Consider the following 19570-nt stretch of genomic DNA (forward strand, 5'->3'; position numbering starts at 1 on the left):
CCTGGTCTGAAGTTCTTTTCAAGATCTTGATTGAGTTCTTGTGCAGCAATATGGAATGCAAAACTCCAACAGCGCTTCAGATGAGGCATTGAAATCCCTTCCCCCGAAAACCTAGCTAGGGCTTTCTAGCATCAATAAGTATTGGGGTAGAGTGCTTCACCCACTGCAGCATGGCTGAAGCAAAACCTGCATTGCCTGAGAGATGAATGTTTTGGGAGAACATTCATAGCTTTGGACAGAGACTTGGTCAGGTTGATCATAGTAGTTTTGCAACCCAAGTCCTTCAAGGCCAGTGAAGCAGCACCACCAGAATTAGTTCTGCTTTCTTGTAACTGGATTTGACACAGTATTCTAGATGGGAGTGTTGAGAGTGGAAGTGTGTATAAGATACTTTAAGCCCAGTTCAGTCAGAGTGCATCTCTAACACTTGTCACATCTCTACAATCTTGTGAGAATCTGCTGAGCTATTTAATTTAGGAATATTTTGGAATTATAGCTTGGGCAATGAATGCCAAGGTCTAAAGAGCCAGTGCTCCAGATCTTAACTTTAGTCCATCCTTGAGTTGCGAACCCCTTCAGATGCTTCAGTCAGAAGGATACTTTGGCTATGGAAAAATGAGGGCCTAACACATCTGCCTTGTTAAGTGCAGGAAAGAACATAATTTTGTCCTTGGAAAGGCCATCTTGTTATTATCTTTCTCATTATGATCAGCGTGACCCCATCCAAACACTGTGATCCTACCAGCTTTGTTCTTCAAGGCAATGCATTTCACAGGAGACGGTAGATACAGCCAACATGGTGCTCCCCAGATGCTGCTGAACAACATCCCTCAATCCAACCTCTGGCAAAGCTGTGGATTTTAAGTCCAGCAGCTGCTAGCAGGCACCACACTGGTTACTCCTAAGTTACATGGTCCTTAGGCTTTTAAGCCAGTATGTTTGTAGCTGCATGTCAAACCACATAACCTGCCTTAGCTGCTTGGACTTTATTGCCTAAGCTAGACCTGGCATTGCCTCTGCTTGCACTGGGTACTGTACAACTTGCAAGGTTTGGGGTCCTTTGAAGGTAGCATCACTGGAACAAAGGTGGTTACCCCTACCTGGTGACCATTAAGTTGAAAGCTAATTGCAGAGACCAACTTACGATACAAGTGGAAGAGGTAAGCCTCCCTGAATTGCTATCCTTATCTGTAATAGTAGATACTGACCCATATCCTGCATGAATGCTATTTCTAAAACTGGCACTTCTAAGTTTGCTTCCAAGTCAGAGGTTTAATAGTGGGAAGTGGTTAGAGTAGGCAATTTATGCTTTAGGGAGGTCTGGAGAGAATTTACACTCAAACATAGTACAGAAACAGTATATTTTATATATACATATGATTAAGGGTAAAAAAAATGAATACAATCAGTCAGTGGGCAATAGGCATAGATTTCTCAACAAAGATAGCAGCCTTGTTCATAGCAGGCTACCAAGTTTTAAAATGTTAGCTTTTAAGTGGTTTAATAGTGCCCTTTTCACATCTGGGTTTGTTCTAGGCCTTTTCCTCTTTCTTCCTCTTGAAGTTTCAACCAACTCCAGTCCAGAGCCTAAAACAAAACAAGTGCTTATTGAGACACCTCACTCATAAAAACTGTGGCTTCCTGTCCAATTCCCTCCAAAGTATTTTTCACCTCAGGTTAAATCCTCTCTTGTGTGACTATAAGCTAGTCTAAATAAGAGTGCTTTCTCACTGGCTAGAAACAAGTTATTGGTGCTATCATATGGGGAAGGCCACCTACCTGTCAACCATCTAACATCAGGTGTCGGAGAGAGGGGCAATGCCACCCACTGTCAAACTGACCTGCAGGGACTGTACTGGTAAAGCATCAGTCTCTCCCCTCCCCTCGCCCCAGTCACTTGACAACAGAAAACGTGAGATGTTACCATAAAGCTATGCTCTTGATCCTTCATTGTGTGGTGCATCACATTCTCTAGCTGACTGCAGAGACTTCGAGATTCCACCAGCAATTCCTCACTAAGAAACAAATCAGAGTATCACAATAAAAGGAACTGGCATAAAGGAGGTCCATTTTTTCATCAATGCATACTTTCGCCAGGATTAGCAGAGCTGCTTCATGCCTTCATTAGGCTAGTGGGAACCTATTTTTGTTGTTTTGTATTTAAAAAGTGAATCACAAACTGCTTTAACTGCCCTCAGTTTGCTGTGTCACTAAAGGGGTGCTCTTCAAATGAAGTGTAAAGCATGCTTCTTTTGGCTGAATCTGAGAACAGATAATAAAAAGGGTAACTAGTGATACAGTGCATGCTTTAAAAATAATTCATTCCTTGCTTGAAAAAAAAGCATGTACATTGCAATGCTGAACAGAGGAATGAATCTGTTTGTCTTTGAGAACGTGTATCGGAAGCCAGTAGAGTATTTCCTTGTGAAGTCAGCCAGCTCCAACCAAGCATACTACTAGTCACACACCTTTCTTCTGTCATGAGTATCCATCACTGGTGTCAAGGTGACCTGTGACGAGTATTGCCTACAGGTTACAGCACATATGTAACATACAAAAATGCAACACAGGAACTTTAGACACATTTGTAAGATGACATAGTCTATGCATGTGCTTCTGAATCTCCATGCATCTTTCACAGCAGGCCTCTTGAATCATAAGGGCAAGGCTCCTCTCTTGAAAACTGGCACTGGTTTTAAGAGTCAATATTAAGGTGTTCTAGGCAGATATTCACTGCATACTCTAGTACAGGCATCCCCAAACTTCGGCCCTCCAGATGTTTTGGACTACAATTCCCATCTTCCCCAAACACTGGTCCTGTTAGCTAGGGATCATGGGAGTTGTAGGCCAAAACATTTGGAGGGCCGCAGTTTGGGGGTGCCTGCTCTAGCATGTACTAATTCAAGTGAAGCAGTGAGAGATGTGTATGTCTGCTGGTTCTTTAAAAGCATGGACACAAATCGACTGAAGCTGCTATGATGGCATTTGGGAGTGCTGGATAGCCTGCTGTTCCTTTCAAGCACTGGGAATCTCTGCCAATGGCTCAGCTGGACAGCTTTTCTTCTTCACCAAGTTGGTTGATGTATTCCGAGACCTTTTCCACTTCTGGCTTTGCTCAACTCTGTTCCTTTATATTGGAACTACATATAAACTCTTCCTCACACCTTTTTGAAGAGAACTAAAGCATAGTAACTGAAGTAGGGATTGTATGCCAAACTGAATGAAGTGCTTTTTGGGGTGGTCGTAAGAAACTTGATATTGGATTCTGTGATGTCACAGTTCAATGGTAAAGCATGTTTTGCATGCAGAGAGTTCCAGATTCAATTACCGGGATCCCAGGTTTAAAAGAGTTGCAGGTGACAGGAGTTGCCTCTCCCTGAGATATTGTAACACTGCTGCTAGTCAGAGTAGACAATGCTGGACTAGACAGACCAGTTGTCTGACCCTATATGGCACCTTCATGTATTAAAAGGCAAAAGTACAAATAATGTAATATTAAATTATACACATTAGTACTGAATTGTGAAAGGAGAAACTGCTGTTGTGAAGTTCTTCCTCCAGTGTCTCATGACCCTGCATTCTGTGGTGTGAGACCATGTCCAGACTGTTTGGGTTCTGCCTACATCTAAACAAGCACTGTTAGAAAGCAAAATAAAAGCAGATGCCTAATGGCAAAGATTGGCAGAATTACACATTTCCTTTTCCTGCAGGGTAACCACCACCATACCAAGATATTAAAAGTGTTCAACATGTATCTACCTAGGTAAAGGTAAAGGGACCCCTGACCATTAGGTCCAGTCATGACCGACTCTGGGGTTGCACGCTCATCTCGCATTATTGGCCGAGGGAGCCGGCGTATAGCTTCCAGGTCATGTGGCCAGCATGACAAAGCCGCTTCTGGCAAACCAGAGCAGCACATGGAAACGCCGTTTACCTTCCCGCTGTAGCGGTTCCTATTTATCTACTTGCATTTTTGACGTGCTTTCGAACTGCTAGGTTGGCAGGAGCTGGGACCGAGCAACGGGAGCTCACCCCGTCACAGGGATTCGAACCGCTGACCTTCTGATCAGCAAGCCCTAGGCTCAGTGGTTTAACCACAGCGCCACCTGGGTTATCTACCTAACCCAGGAACAAATTAAGGAGGAGCTTCCATAAGCCCAATTTGTGGTTGTAGTACCCTGTTTCTCCGAAAATAAGACGTAGCCATAAAATAAGCCGCAGGAGTATTTTTAAGCATTCAAGGAATATAAGCCATACCCCGAAAATAAGACATAGTGAGAGGTGCAGCAGCAATGCCGGTCATGGCAGGAGGAGGAAAGAATAAGACATCCCCTGAAAATATGCCATAGTGTGTGTTTTTTGAGGAAAAATAAATATAAGACAGTGTCTTATTTTCGGAGAAACACGGGTATGTATCTTTTACTTTTCTGGTTTCTCAAACAGCAAGGGAAAGTATTACCCAGTTCAACTAACTGCAGACAAAAAAGGGTAATGCAGAACAAGTACCTTCAATCTTTTCAGACCGAGTACTGGTAAACACTTTTAATCCAAACATGCAGTTGGGAACCAATTCTTACTCTTCTACCATATATTTGCATGGTGCTGCTGCCCTTGTTATGACCCCGCCCCCCCGGATCAGGCCATGACACACTAGTGCTCCCAAACCACCTACTGAAGACCAGAGCAGAGGTAACCAATAACTATGAGAGCAAACCATTGCCTTAAATATTACCTTTTAATCCCAGGATCCTGTAGATTACTGTGCAGGGCTGGAACCTGCAATGAGAGTTGACCGGGATTACTAAGGCGTGATGCGCTTATGCTGTCTGGGCTCCCACTGACAGGCCCACGCACCTTGCTCTGCAGGAGAGGAAGAACACAGATTCAACAATTCAAAGTGTTGGTGCTGACCTTTAAAGCCCTAAATGGCCTCGGTCCAGTATACCTGAAGGAGCATCTCCACCCCCATTGTTCAGCCCGGACACTGAGATCCAGCGCCGAGGGCCTTCTGGCAGTTCCCTCGCTGCAAGAAGCCAAGTTACAGGGAACCAGGCAGAGGGCCTTCTCGGTAGTGGCACCTGTCCTGTGGAACGCCCTCTCACCAGATGTCAAAGAGAAAAACAACTACCAGACTTTTAGAAGACACCTGTCTTTTAATGTTTAACAGACTATTGTATTTCAATATTTTGTTGGAAGCCGCCCAGAGTGGCTGGGGAAACCCAGCCAGATGGGCGGGGTATAAATAATAAATTATTATTATTATTTATTATTTATTATTATTATTATTAAGCTTTCTACATACAAAATGAAGAAATACACTATTTTCATTTAAAGGCATTGCTGCCAGTGATTTTCAAACAGCTGTCAGGATCCCTGAAGAATATCAGTAATACAAAGTTCACAATGCAGGGTGTAGCAACAGGAAAGGACGGGGCATGCTCTAGGTTATACACTAAGTTAATGTGAGGCCCAACAAGTCTGGCAAGTGGCCTAGAGCCCTCCTCAGAATTTGTGCAGCCCACTGGTTTCTTAGCAGACAAGAAGATGGGGAAAGGGTTCTCCGAAGATTTTGAGAATTGGGAGGGAGCTGTGGGCACAGTTAATGCTACTTGATCTTCGCCAGATGGAGAAAAATCTGATGTTCCTAACCAGAAAAATATCTTCCACTTTACTCACACAGGCAATTTTCAACAGGTTCCACAGCTCTTTCTGCCGTTTATCCTGAAGCACAACAACCATTTTCTCATCCTCATTCATCAGGCTCATCACCTCATCCACTTTAGGAAATAACTCCAGTGCCTTTTGCTTGCAGACAACTGTTTTACTGTAAAGAATGAGATAGCCTTCTAGTCATGTGTCATCAGCTGTACTAGCACAAGGGTGGGGGGGAGAGAACTCAGAGAGGTGTGGGACAATGGCAGAGTTCCACTAAACAGTATTCAACTTTATCCCCAGTAACCAGGACAACCTCACTACAGTGGGTCTTTGGGAGTCCTACCTGAGCTGAGCATAAAGGAGGCCGACTTTCTTTTCAAAGGTCTGGATTGCTTGCAGAAGTAGCCTCACGACTTCTTGACTGTCTCCACCAGTCCTTTGGTCTAGACAAAAAGTATGCAGAATCAAGTGGTATGTTAGGCAGAGGATGGTGGGGGCAGGGGCAAGAGAGCTCCTAAAAGACACAAGGAAGGAAACAGCCCCCATTGCTGTGACTGTTGGGATGCTAGAGGTTGGGCAACAGGCAAAGGAATTAAAACCCTTCAACAGCTTCAGCAAGATTGGATCTATTCTAGTATAAATGAATACTCCTCTCTGGATTTGGCATCACTGCCACTAATGCAGATTAAAATCACTGCTACATATTTGGTGGCATTCTTCAACATTGCTCAGTAAAACTTGGAGCCAATTGATAGCAGCTAGTTCAGCAGAGTGAGATGTGAATGGAATACCAAATGCTATTGAAGTGGTTGCCAGAACGCAAGTCACTGCTCTTTAGAATTCATCCCTCATCATGTCCACAAAAAAGTGGGGCAAAAGCATGCTAAGAGGTAACAATCTTCGCATTACTAGTAACACACTATTCTGTGTAATGTTTTGTACTACAGAAGTCTCAAAGGAGACGGGTGGGGGATGTTGATGCTAAAAGAACTGATTTTAAGCATGCATCTATCTCCACAGCACTGTCAAGGAGCACAAGGTAGGGGAAATGGCGAGATGAGAAAGCAGTGCTAGCACATGGTCTTGCAGCAATTCCTCTCCTGTGCTCAGCTGTAGTCAGTTTCCTTTGGAACAGATCATGCTGCAGTATCCTATGCTACAAAGGCTTTTTTTACCTCTTGGCTTTTCTCTCAGTCTCTGGTACAAGTCCTTTGCTTGTCCCTCTCTATAAAAGAAACAGGAAAGACAATTTTTCTCCAGCACTTGTGAGTGTAAGAAGCAAGCCCACCCCACCCAACTCCAACTCCAGACCAACTGAGTGCTCAGCATGGTTCAAGACCTCCTGCATGGCTTTGGGCAAAAATCGCTCTCTTAGCCTGTTACCCTTCTGTAAGAAGTGAGAATCCTAGGGACTTACATACATTACAATTGGTAAAGCAATTTTAAGTAGCAATGAGCATATCCCCTGTACAGCTTGCCTTTCTCTCCCGTAAATCCCATTTGGCTACAGTTCAATGCTCCACTTGTTTAAATTATTTACAAAATAAAATTACTATAAAAAATCATTTAACAACAACTTAAAAGAACAAACAGAATACTAACAACATAACTACACCAGCCTTTCTTTTGACATGATTTTCCTCAGTGCCTCTCCTGCCCCCCCTTTTCTAGTACTCTGTATTGACAATGGCACTCTTCAGTATGGAGATGGAGAGGGGGGGGGGACAAGGAGCAACTCAAATTCTGTGCCATATGATCTCGCAGCCTCTCAGTGGAGTAAATACAGACCTGCTGTTCATTTGCCAGTTTAGCTTTAATCCCAAGGATTAACAAGACCCAGAAGATTCTTAATCTAAAATGCAAATTTCCTTAGCCAGCACAAGGTTCAGCTATACATTTCTTAGAATAAAGTGGAAAACCTATCCCTTAACACTGCCACTCCAAGTGACCAGAGGGTTCTCTATGACTGCTCCCCCTGCACACACACAACTAGAAAGACGAGGCAAGAAGAAAAGTTATGGCCAGTCTTCTTCATGATACGCTGTTGCTGGTTTTTTGGTGCATGGAGGTTTTACCCATCTGAAGCCTGAAATGGTAGAGTTCAGGTGAGACTCTGCTGAATGTCTACAATGGCCTAGAAATTAAATTAGCCTCCCCCAGCCTGTGGCCTTCCAGATTTGGATGCCTTGCACCAGACTTTTTAACCTGGCTATGTTGTGTGTTGGGGTGGATAACCTTTGGGCCACATGACAGCAGTTGGCGTGGACACCACCCGCATTTGCAGGGCACACAACCCTCCCCCCCCATCTGCTGATCCCTGTGGATCAGATGAGGAGGCAAAAGTGATTGCCCCTCCCAGCTCATCAAATGGCTGCTCTGATGGCAGGGAAAGGGGCAATTTGCCTCCCATATTCATCAGGCTACTGGGCAGAACAGAGAGGTTTAAGCTGTGCCACCCACTCCAGCACGGTGTCTACCTTAATTTTTTTCTTTTCTGCCATCACTGACAAAATTGGTGGAGTCTTGAGGGGCAGGATAAACATTTGCTTGTGGGGCTGAATCAAACCTGGCTGGGTTGGCTATAAGTGCAACCTAGAGAAAGGTAAGCACCAAAAAACCTAAAATTAGATTTTTTATTTATAGGTATATTTAAGTGTTGTGCCACTGGATTCATGCCTTAGGTGTGCCTAACATTCGAGGTCTCCGATACTGTCCTTTAAATATTGTTTGTTGTTTAGTCGTTTAGTCTTGTCCGACTCTTTGTGACCCCATGGACCATAGCACGCCAGGCACTCCTGTCTTGCACTGCCTCCCGCAGTTTGGTCAAACTCATGTCCGTAGCTTCGAGAACACTGTCCAACCATCTCATCCTCTGTCGTCCCCTTCTCCTTGTGCCCTCAATCTTTCCCAACATCAGGGTCTTTTCCAGGGAGTCTTTTCTTCTCATGAGGTGGCCAAAGTATTGGAGCCTCAGCTTCACGATCTGTCCTTCCAGGGAGCACTCAGGGCTGATTTCCTGAAGAATGGATAGGTTTGATCTTCTTGCAGTCCATGGGACTCTCAAGAGTCTCCTCCAGCACCATAATTCAAAAGTGTCAATTCTTCGACGATCAGCCTTCTTTATGGTCCAGCTCTCACTTCCATACATCAGTACTGGGAAAACCATAGCTTTAACTATACGGAACTTTGTAGGCAAGGTGATGTCTCTGCTTTTTAAGATGCTGTCTAGGTTTGTCATTGCTTTTCTCCCAAGAAGCAGGCGTCTTTTAATTTCGTGACTGCTGTCACCATCTGCAGTGATCAACGAGCCCAAGAAAGTAAAATCCCTCACTAACTCCATTTCTTCCCCTTCTATTTGCCAGGAGGTGATGGGACCAGTGGCCATGATCTTGGTTTTTTTGATGTTGAGCTTCAGACCATATTTTGCGCTCTCCTCTTTCACTCTCATTAAAAGGTTCTTTAATTCCTCCTCACTTTCTGCCATCAAGGTTGTGTCATCTGCATACCTGAGGTTGTTGATATTTCTTCCGGCAATCTTAATTCCAGCTTGGGATTCATCCAGTCCAGCCTTTCGCATGATGAATTCTGCATATAAGTTAAATAAGCAGGGAGACAATATACAACCTTGTCGTACTCCTTTTCCAATTTTGAACCAATCAGTTGTTCCATATCCAGTTCTAACTGTAGCTTCTTGTCCCACGTAGAGATTTCTAAGGAGACAGATGAGGTGATCAGGCACTCCCATTTCTTTAAGAACTTGCCATAGTTTGCTGTGGTCGACACAGTCAAAGGCTTTTGCATAGTCAATGAAGCAGAAGTAGACATTTTTCTGGAACTCTCTAGCTTTCTCCATAATCCAGCGCATGTTTGCTATTTGGTCTCTGGTTCCTCTGCCCCTTCGAAATCCAGCTTGCACTTCTGGGAGTTCTCGGTCTACATACTGCCTGAGCCTGCCTTGTAGAATTTTAAGCATAACCTTGCTAGCGTGTGAAATGAGCACAATTGTGCGGTAGTTGGAGCATTCTTTGGCACTGCCCTTCTTTGGAATTGGGATGTAGACTGATCTTCTCCAATCCTCTGGCCATTGCTGAGTTTTCCAAACTTGCTGGCATATTGGGTGTAGCACCTTGACAGCATCATCTTTTAAAATTTTAAATAGTTCAGCTGGAATATCATCACTTCCACTGGCCTTGTTATTAGCAGTGCTTTCTAAGGCCCATTTGACTTCACTCTCCAAGATGTCTGGCTCAAGGTCAGCAACCACACTACCTGGGGTGTACGAGACCTCCATATCTTTCTGGTATAATTCCTCTGTGTATTCTTGCCACCTCTTCTTGATGTCTTCTGCTTCTGTTAGGTCCTTACCACTTTTGTCCTTTATTATGGTAATCTTTGTACGAAATGTTCCTAAATGTTCCTTTCATATCTCCAATTTTCTTGAACAGATCTCTGGTTTTCCCCATTCTGTTGTTTTCCTCTATTTCTTTGCATTGCTTGTTTAAAAAGGCCCTCTTGTCTCTCCTTGCTGTTTTTTGGAAATCTGCATTCAGTTTCCTGTATCTTTCCCTATCTCCCTTGCATTTTGCTTGCCTCCTCTCCCCCGCTATTTGTAAGGCCTCGTTGGACAGCCATTTTGCTTTCTTGCATTTCCTTTTCCTTGGGATGGTTTTCGTTGCTGCCTCCTGTATAATGTTACGAGCCTCCATCCATAGTTCTTCAGGCACTCTGTCCACCAAATCTAAATCCTTAAACCTGTTCCTCACTTCCACTGTGTATTCATAAGGGATTTGATTTAGATTGTATCTTACTGGCCCAGTGGTTTTTCCTACTTTCTTCAGTTTAAGCTGAAATTTTGCTATAAGATATAAATATAGGGCAGCCCAAATAAAAACTATCATGTTTGATGTGTTACACATGCATACCTGACCTCTTCCCAGGGTACATGACTATCAAACAAAGGAGGTGATTTTATGCTGCCCCAGGATGATGGATACGGGAGAGAATGGTATTTAGGAACGGGCTAAAACAACCGAAGGCACTACAAGCAACTACTTACAGGGCATCCAAAGAGCTCCCTTGTTTCGGGCCCTGTGGGATTCTCTGCAGGTCCACAATGTCTGTCTGTAGGGCCATCGTCTTCTTCACCAGCTGCTCAACTTCCTCCTCCTTGGGAGGCAGAGGAGGGGACAAGGAAAGGACAGCAAACCAGGAATGGTTTGGTCATGTTGCAAGACATTATTTCCAGTAGCTTAGGCTGCAGGTAACCCAACTCTTTCCAGTCTTAAACAATCCCAGGCTGGCAATGAGACAGTGGTATCATGCCCAAGGAGGCTGGAGGAAATGCCCTTTTAATACCAGGCACCTGCGCTCTGCCTGCTGCCATCGACTCAAAATACACAGCCAGAGCTGGTGTTGTGAGGTGTTTGCAGTCTTGAGCCCACCTGTGGATTCCTCAAGAGCACCAACCTTCACCAACCTGGCACTCTCCAGATATTTTAGACTACAACTGCCGTCAGCCCCAGCCATGCTATTGGGGGTTGATGGGAATTGTAGTCCAAAACATCTGGAGGGTGCCAGATTAGTGAAGGCTGCCTAAGATCCATCCAGGGGAAACAAATTTCAAAGCCAACCAACCAAGTAAAACAAACAAATATACAGATATTTTGTTGCCACACTGTTAGTTTTTGGACAACACACTGGAAGGTATAATTTCCAGAGCCTTTTGACAATACTTGAAGTTCTACCTCTGAAGCCAGCAAGAAAGACAATGGTATTGGCATAATTCTAGCACCTAAGAGTCAAGAACTCCGAGTTTCAAACCTAGTACTTCTCACCTGTGTGCTCCTCTTGCAAAAGCACAGCAGGTGCTGACAAGAAGGAAATTTGAATTCTGGCCTCCCTCTTACGGCTTGCCCTCTGCAAAGAGGCTCATCTGGCCTCCACAGTAACATCTTTAAGATGCCAGGCTCATGCTTTTGAATGTTGTTTAAGGTCTTATTGCTGTTGGATATCTTTTTAGCCAGATCAGTTTTAATTGTGATTGTGATTATTATTATTATTATTATTTGGACTTCACTCTTTGTTTTAAAAGTCTCTCTAAATAACTTACAAAAAAAGAGCCAAAAAGAATACATTACAGTAAAGCCATCACAACCATCACAATGGCCCATAAAAAGACCTAGCCAAACTCCAGGAGCTTGGGGGATGTGACTGAACTAGTTCTAATCATTATTTTAAGAGGTTTGGCTGAAAGAGTTACATTTTTATATTGCTCATTTTTTAACAGATAATTATCACAGTTTATTCATTGCTTTCCTTGTTAAGTCACTTGGAGACTAATAAGCTCTGTAACACAGTCCTACTAAGTGGCCTTTGGTAAGCCCTCACTCTCAGCTTTAGCTCTCCGTCAAAAATATGGGTGTAATACTAGCCCATAGTATTAAAGGGCTGGTACAAGGATCACCAAGACAAGGTTTTTTTAAAAAAAAAAAATACTTGGAACATTTTAAAGCAGGTGTAGGGAAACATCAGGCTTGGGGATCCACTTCGCTTTTTAGTAGAACACCAAGATCCACCAACCAGAACCTGATGCAAAGGATGCACAATGAAGAGAACTCTTAGCTCAGGAATTTACTGTATGTTCCAGAACAGGATGGAGCTCAGTCTCCACTGTGGCTGGCAGTGACTCTTGAGGGTTTGGGACAGGGTTCTCTGCCAGCCCTATCCAGAGATGCTATTCGAGATTGAATCTGAACCTTTGGCATGCAAAAGAGATCCGCTACTATTGAGCTCCAGCCCCTCCCCAAGCTATTTTCATATCCAAGCTGCTTGCCTCAAAAGGTTTTCATTTCAGCAGTATAATTTAGGACCGGTAGGAGAGAGTCATTTTGCTGCTTCTGACAGAGTCAGAAATGCGTTCTGATTTACTGCAAATGACTCATAGAGAGCAAGCCTCTGCCCACCTCTGCTCTCAAGTACTTGTTATTGTTTATTGTTACGGGATCCTCTTATCCTCTCTCCCCCTGTGACCACACAACTCTAGCTGTTAATCTCCAGCTAATTTTCTACTTCTTGCCCACAAGCTCTGAAAGAAACAAGAAATATCTTGGGTTTATTCCTCGTCCATCAATCTGCTGCTTCCCAAAGTCCAACAATTCAGACAGGAAACTCTTCCCCTGCCAAGAAATTGATCCCAGCCACCTTACAGGTTATGGCCTGCTAACTCTAACCATCCTGTAAGAGAGCAAGGGGAAACACTCACCCAAGCAAAACAAAAGATAAAAAGTCCAAACATACCCGCCCACAGAGCTCCACAGTCTGCTCCATTTCCTTCCATGCAAGCAGCAGTTTCTCAGAAGCTGTAAAAAGAAGAGAGCTCTGGTTTTCAAGAGACCCTTCCTAAATCAGCAAAAGTATCCCTTTGAGCCTTCTCAAGGAGTCACCATAAACATTAGATGCTGCGGCTGGTGAAAACCAAGTCTGATGGGGGAATACGGGGAATTAGGGCAGGGCTGATGCAAGGCATGGCTTACTGAAAAGAGACACTACATTGCAGAACAACTCATTTTTACAGGAACCCTTTTCTAAACTGAGCTAGGACTGAAGGGGTCTGTTGCTGTTCACACTGAGGAGGAGGTGACTAGAGAGCTCTTAGAGTCTACAAGAGCTGACGTGCAATATAATAAAGGTGGGAAGTCCAAGATCAAAGGCTGTCCTAGAAGTCAATGGGAAGCCTTTCAGCCACCACAGACAAAAGAAAATCTTGTAAAAGCAGGGAGCCGTCCAACAGTATTCAGATTCTCATCATACATTGAAAATGGGGTGGGAACACATGGGGCGCAACTTCTGCCACTGCAGGGAACGCGGCGGGTGGAGAGCAGGCCAAGAACCGCTTTCCTCAACCAACGCCAAGCTATGCAATAACGCAGACAAGAAGATAAACATAATTTCTTAAGTGTATAAAGCAAATAAGCAGCATTCAAATTATGTTGTTTGTTTAAATTCTCTCTCCCTCCAAGAATTCCCTGTACAAAAATATCCTGGCAGGTCAGGAAGGAGAAGTTTAGCCTAACCTCCTGTCACCCAGCCCATGCTTTCTGGCCTGGGGAAGGATTCAGACTGGCAGTAATTTCTTAGCAGTCTCCGGTGGTCCAGTCGAGGAAGAACCGCAAAATGTGATGCTGTGGGGAGCGTGACCTGGCATCAAGGCAAACAAAACCCAGGGAAGGAGTCTGTCCTAGCAACTGCTTTCATATCATTGAAAAGAGCAAAACTCACTGATTCCAAATTCAGTTTGCTCATTGTACTTCTCCAAGTCAATCTGGATGCTGGCTTTGAAGAAGTCCAGCTTTGCCTTCAGCTGCTGTGATAGGGAGGCCATCGTGTTCTTCATCTTGGAAAGGGTACTGTTGTGGCGCAGAAGGTTCCTCCTACAAAGCCAGGGAGAAAGAGAGAGAACGAGTTGCCCCCTTGGAGGCCCAGCTGACTAGACCTTGTCTGCTCCCCTTTGCTTGGGTTCCACAGCCATCATCCCCGCCCCGGGTCAGCACAATGACATGGCACACCTTTTAACCAGTAGTCCTTTCTTAGTCTCCAAGACAGTATTGTAAATTTATATGACCGTCTATCTGTAAATATTCCTGGGATGGCTTACTAACACTGCAGTGTATAGTAATTTAAACCAAGAAAAAACCAGCCAAGAAAGAACAACAATAGAGACAGCATAAAATGTTTACAGTCCGGATTAAACTAGAAACGCAAAAAGCCTTGGTCAATAAAACCTTGGCACAGGACAAGCCAAAGAGGAGCCAAGCAGGCCTCTCCCAGGAGCCTATTTCATATAATCTGAATTTAGAACGGCATGCAATCCACACAGCTGGGGTACACAAATGTGGTTATTGAGGGCCAAAAATTAGTCCCTTGGTAATTTCCATGTTTTCCCTTTCCTTTTTAAAGCAAGGCTTCTAGCCCCGATAACTACAAGCATGAGCAGACCAACACTGGGGAGCCCTCTCGAAGTTTCAGAAGGCAGGACTTCCAGCCACAGCCCCAGACTCTCTGCACCCTCTCACCCTGGGCTAGCATAAGAAAAATCAACTGGGCAAATAAATATAATGCAAATTTGCAGAAATGTTTAATGCTTTGGAACCGAAGCTTCTCTGGGCACAGAACTGGAAACATTTCCTTTGTGGTGCAGACGTCACTTAGGCTGCTCATAGAACAGGACAGAACTGGCAGCCCTCCTCCCCAACACAGCAGGATCCCACCACGCACATGGCTGCCCGCTGCCCGTGCTGGAGCTGGTGGAAGTCCTCATTCAGTCTTCGGATGGAATGCCAGACTTGCCCCCACACTTTGCGCAGCTGGAGGAAGGAGAGGTTCTTCTTTGGGTCTTGAACTGCAGAAGGAAGAAGAGAAGGATCGACAGGGAAGATGGACACAAGTGGGGGAACCCAAACCCTCCATTAGGATTTTATATGCCTTACATGCCAAGTGCTGGTTTCTACAAAATTAGAGTATGTCTGGACTTTTTCAGGATATCCCAGGACTTGCCTGGGTACTAGCCTGGTCTCTTAATTAGCTGGATGCCACAAAAAGCTCTCTCAGGAGTCAAGTCAAATCCTCAGTTCTGCAACCAGCAAGCCAAAACTACTCCCTGACATGTCTATTTCGGCTCCTGCCTGCATGGTGAGCAGAATAATTAATCTAGTCAATCATAGTGGTGTGTTCTACCGCAGCCACCTGTCGGTTCATCTCCTGGGAGATGCAGAGACAGCCAATGAATGAGAAAGCATCCCTTGTCTGTGTCTTACACGGTCCACCTGCCTGTCATCACACAACTTACAAGTGTCCATTAGGTTTTGAGAGAACTAACTTTGTCTACACAGGGAAGGAGTTCCAAAAGCTCCTTATCTTGCCAGCATTTCCTGACTCTTTCAGTTCATTCCAACTTCTGCAGTAAAAACATCAGGGGCTGAATTAATTTGTTATCTCAGTCTTACTGATCAATACAAATGATGTTTCAAAAAACCAAGCTGAACTTGGGGCTCACATCCGTCATGGGTCTGTGCACTTTAGAGAAATTCACTCCTTGGCTTGGGGAGTGAAAGACTCAGCTTCAAATTCCCACTTAGCCAGGAAGATCATTGGTGGCTTTGGGCAAGCCAATCCTCCTTAAGCTAAACTAGCTCACCAGGTAGCCAAGAAAATATATGAGAATACATTTCCTATGATGGAAAGAGCAGCAGTGTAATACAGAAATTGTGGAATGACACATCTAGAGGCTGCCACCGTGCCGTCTTGTGTTCAGTGTGGTATGTATTCTGCAATTCATGTACCGTATTTTTCGCTCCACAAGTTGCCGTTTTTTCCTCCTAAAAAGTAAGAGGAAATGTCTGTGTGTCTTATGGAGCCGAATTGCCATGGGGCCAAAGGCAGATTGTGTGGTTTTTTTTAGAAAGAGCTAAGAGCCAGTGTGGTGTCGTGGTTAAGAGTGGTAGACTCCTAATCTGGGGAACCAGGTTCGCGTCTCCGCTCCTCCACATGCAGCTGCTGGGCGACCTTGGGCTAGTCACACTTCTCTGAAGTCTCATTTGCAAGGTAAGCTCAACAACTTTGAGCTGATCCTCAAAAATGGAGCTTTCCCCCTTTGCAAAAGCTTCCTCAAATATTTAATGGGGGTGGGCAAAGGCACCTAGGCCTCTAGGAGCTGGCTGTTATGCCTAGGACAATTCAAGAAAGCAAAATATTTTTTTGTTTTGTTTTCCTACTCTAAAAACTAGGTGCATCCTATGGTCAGGTGCATCCTATGGAGCGAAAAATACGGTATGTACAGAAACCTGAATTGTCATTTAAAAAAAAAATTAGAGCAAGTTCCTAGCCCATACGGTTGCAAAGATAAACTTGAAAGTGTGTAGGCAAAACCAAGAAGAATCTCACAAGCCAGTGCAGACCTCAGCTGTATGAAGACTTCTAGTGGCTGGAGGAGTGCTCATTGCCCCTCCTCAGTCATGCCAGGTAAGGAAATATAGAACTATATGCTGGAAGTTTTTATGCCATAAATTGTTATTTTATGATACTTCATTTTCAACTGTATTTTATCATTTTATGCTGTAACCAGAATAGAGAATGATATATTGGGCAGCTTTTTATAAATATAGCAAATAAAACAAGATGCTTAATTTGTTATACGTTTCTTGGAGCAGAATTTGGATTATTATTTTTGTAAGCACAGAGCACACATGAAAACAATTAATTGTCTTTTCCCTCCCAAGTAGCACTAAAACACAGAAAACGTTCTTACGAATACTGTTAATGCTTTCTGGATGAGGTCGGGGAGAGATCTGAGGCCTGTATGTAACTTTTCGGTTGTCGAACAGGAAGAAGAGGCCTGTGTCAGCAACTGTAGCATCATTTAGCTGCAAGGAAAAGGTAGCACAAATCCTTTATCATGGGGCCTTGCAGATCTATTACTTGGATACATCTACTACAATCATGCCCTATCCAAAGCACTAAGGGCAGCCAACAGAAATAGGATATTAATAGCTAGTTCTCCAAAGGAGTCACTCAAATTCATTCTCCCAAGTGTTCTATCTGAAAGAAATAATATTATGTAGGGAAAAGATGCAGTGTTTTTAATACAATGAGAAAATGAGTACCTCATTCATTGCTACACAAGTCCTGTTCCTCATCCCGCAAACCTCTTCTGTTTCCATGTTATCTTTCCTTGAGTGGTTTCCTTTGCTCACAAATTTACTCTCAACCAAACCATCTCCCACAAAAAGGGGAATCCATACCCATATCTCTGCACTCCCCATCCCTTTAAAACAACGACAATTCCTTCCAAGGCTTTGTAGTTAAGGGAAAGGACAAAACTGAAATTTCACTAGCTGGGAGTATTCAAAAGCAGCAGGAGCTAATTTGGTACCTGTCACGGTGGCCGGAGTGGACTACTTCAGAGTAACGACGCCACGCAGCTCTGCATTTTATTCTTTTATTGGTGCTGCGTATTTACAGTGCTCAAGTCATTGCTATTTACACGGAGTGATGTGGTCAGTCGGTTTCAGAACCTCCTAATGGCTTTTGGCGCGTCTTTCTCCAACACAAAAGCTTTGGCAGACCCATCCTCTTGCCCCTCCTCTTCCTGCGTAATTCTGGAGTTGGGGGGATGGGTCTTCCCCCCTTGCTTGCCCCTTCCTGTCCCACCTGGGACCCTGGCTCCTCTACCTTGCCTGAGCCTCGGACACGACTTCCTGCTTCCCCACTGGAATCGGAACTCTCCCTGCTTTCCCCTTTGCTCGGGGACGGGCTTGAACTCAGGAGGGGAGGGACTTCGCGATATCCCCTGTCCCTCACATCCACCCCCCTCCCAAGCTCTCCTTCACCCCTCCCCAGGCCCCCCCCATGTGTCGGTGACGACTGGAAGCCTAAGAACTCAGTGCTCTCCGAGCCCGTTGGTGTGAATACCTCCCCCCAGTCCTGCGAGCCCCCCCCCTTCCGCCTGGGCGGACGGGAATCCCAAAAAGTCCGTGGCGTCAGAGCTGGTGGGGGTAAAAACGTTCTGCCAATCTGCTCCTTCCTCTGACTGGGTGGATCTCGGTGACACCCATACCTCATCCTCTGGTTCCTCAAACTCCGCTTCCCAGCGCCATGGTGAGCTGCTCTCCCGTGCCTCCTCCTCCTCCCCCTCCCTTTCCATGTGCCAGGGCTTGGGTCTGTGGGGAAAGAGGGCGTGAAATTCTTCCACCAAGAATTCCTCCTGTATCTGAGTGGCTGGGACCCATTCATTCTGGGACGGTGGAGCATCCTCCCATGCCATGAGGTACTCCAGTCCCCCCACCCCCCACCTTGAATCCAGGATGGCCGTGGCCTCATTGAGTTGCTCCCTGCCTTCCCTCTCCCCCCCTCCCTCGGGGGTTTGTTCGCTGTCTCGGAGCCTGCTGCTTTCCCTGTACGGCGACAGCAGCGATCTATGAAACACTGGATGCACCCTCATGTCCTCTGGCAGTGCCAGCCTGTATGCCACCGGGTTTACCTGTTGCGTGACCGTGAAGGGGCCCAGCCTTTTGGGTGCCAGCTTTTTGCACCTCCCTCTGGTGGGAAGGCCCTCCGAGGACAACCACACCTTGTCCCCCACCCTGATGACCTCCCCTAGTCGCCTGTGGCGATCTGCCCCCTTTTTGTACGCTTCCTTGGCCCTCTCCAAGTGTTCTCTGAGCTGCTGGTGCACCGTCTCCAGTTCCTCTGCCCAATCCTCAGCCTGTGGGCCCTCCTCCTCCTCCTCCCCCTCCCTCTCTGGGAAAGATCTGAGGTCGCGCCCGTAATTGGCCTTAAAGGGCGACACCCCTGTGGAGACGTGCACTGCATTGTTGTAGGCAAATTCTGCTAGTGGCAGGCGATCCACCCAGTCCGTTTGCCGCTGGCTGACGTAACATCTCAGGTACTGCTGCAGAATGGCGTTGACCCTCTCCGCTTGTCCGTTGGTCTGCGGGTGTCTAGCCGTCGACAAGCTGACCTCCACCTGCAGGAGGTTCATGAGCCGCCGCCAGAACCTGGAAACAAATTGGCGGCCACGATCCGAAATAACCCTTAAAGGTAATCCATGCAGTCTGAAAACGTGATCAACAAACAGTTTGGCTGTCTCTTCTGCAGAGACTGCCCTGGCACACGGTATAAAGTGGCACATTTTGGACATGAGGTCCACCACCACCAACACTGCGGTCTTACCCCGGGAAGAAGGCAGATCTGTGATGAAGTCCATGGACAGCACTTCCCACGGCCTGTGTGGCGTGGCTAAGGGCTCCAGCAACCCTGGTGGCGCTGCTCTGACCACCTTTGCCCGCTGGCAGGTGTCACAGCCCCGTACATAGTCTCGAACATCTTCCCTCACCCCTGGCCACCAGAAGTGTCTCATGAC

The 19570-nt window shown here is 45.5% G+C and overlaps 1 protein-coding gene across 3 annotated transcripts in view; it reads right to left on the reverse strand.

The window, feature by feature from the left end:
• Positions 1-1344: 1344 nt before the first annotated feature.
• IKBKB (inhibitor of nuclear factor kappa B kinase subunit beta) overlaps positions 1345-19570 on the reverse strand; it is a 36842-nt gene continuing 18616 nt past the window's right edge. The window contains exons 11-21 of one of the 3 annotated variants that reach the window (XM_088671378.1): positions 16958-17072; positions 14929-15052; positions 13933-14084; positions 12952-13013; positions 10712-10821; positions 6831-6880; positions 5999-6098; positions 5677-5824; positions 4733-4776; positions 1925-2015; positions 1345-1587 (exon numbers count right to left, since the gene is read on the reverse strand). In XM_088671378.1, coding sequence (XP_088527504.1) covers positions 1516-1587; positions 1925-2015; positions 4733-4776; positions 5677-5824; positions 5999-6098; positions 6831-6880; positions 10712-10821; positions 12952-13013; positions 13933-14084; positions 14929-15052; positions 16958-17072 — 1068 coding nt within the window. In that variant the 3' untranslated portion in view covers positions 1345-1515. Of the gene's footprint in view, positions 1588-1717; positions 2016-4732; positions 4861-5676; positions 5825-5998; positions 6099-6830; positions 6881-10711; positions 10822-12951; positions 13014-13932; positions 14085-14928; positions 15053-16957; positions 17073-19570 lie in introns of those variants that run through there. The other 2 variants (XM_035117149.3, XM_035117148.3) reach the window with 2 other exon arrangements.

Source organism: Zootoca vivipara, chromosome 6 (assembly GCF_965207765.1).
Source record: "Zootoca vivipara chromosome 6, rZooViv2.hap1.1, whole genome shotgun sequence".
Lineage (NCBI taxonomy): Eukaryota > Metazoa > Chordata > Lepidosauria > Squamata > Lacertidae > Zootoca > Zootoca vivipara.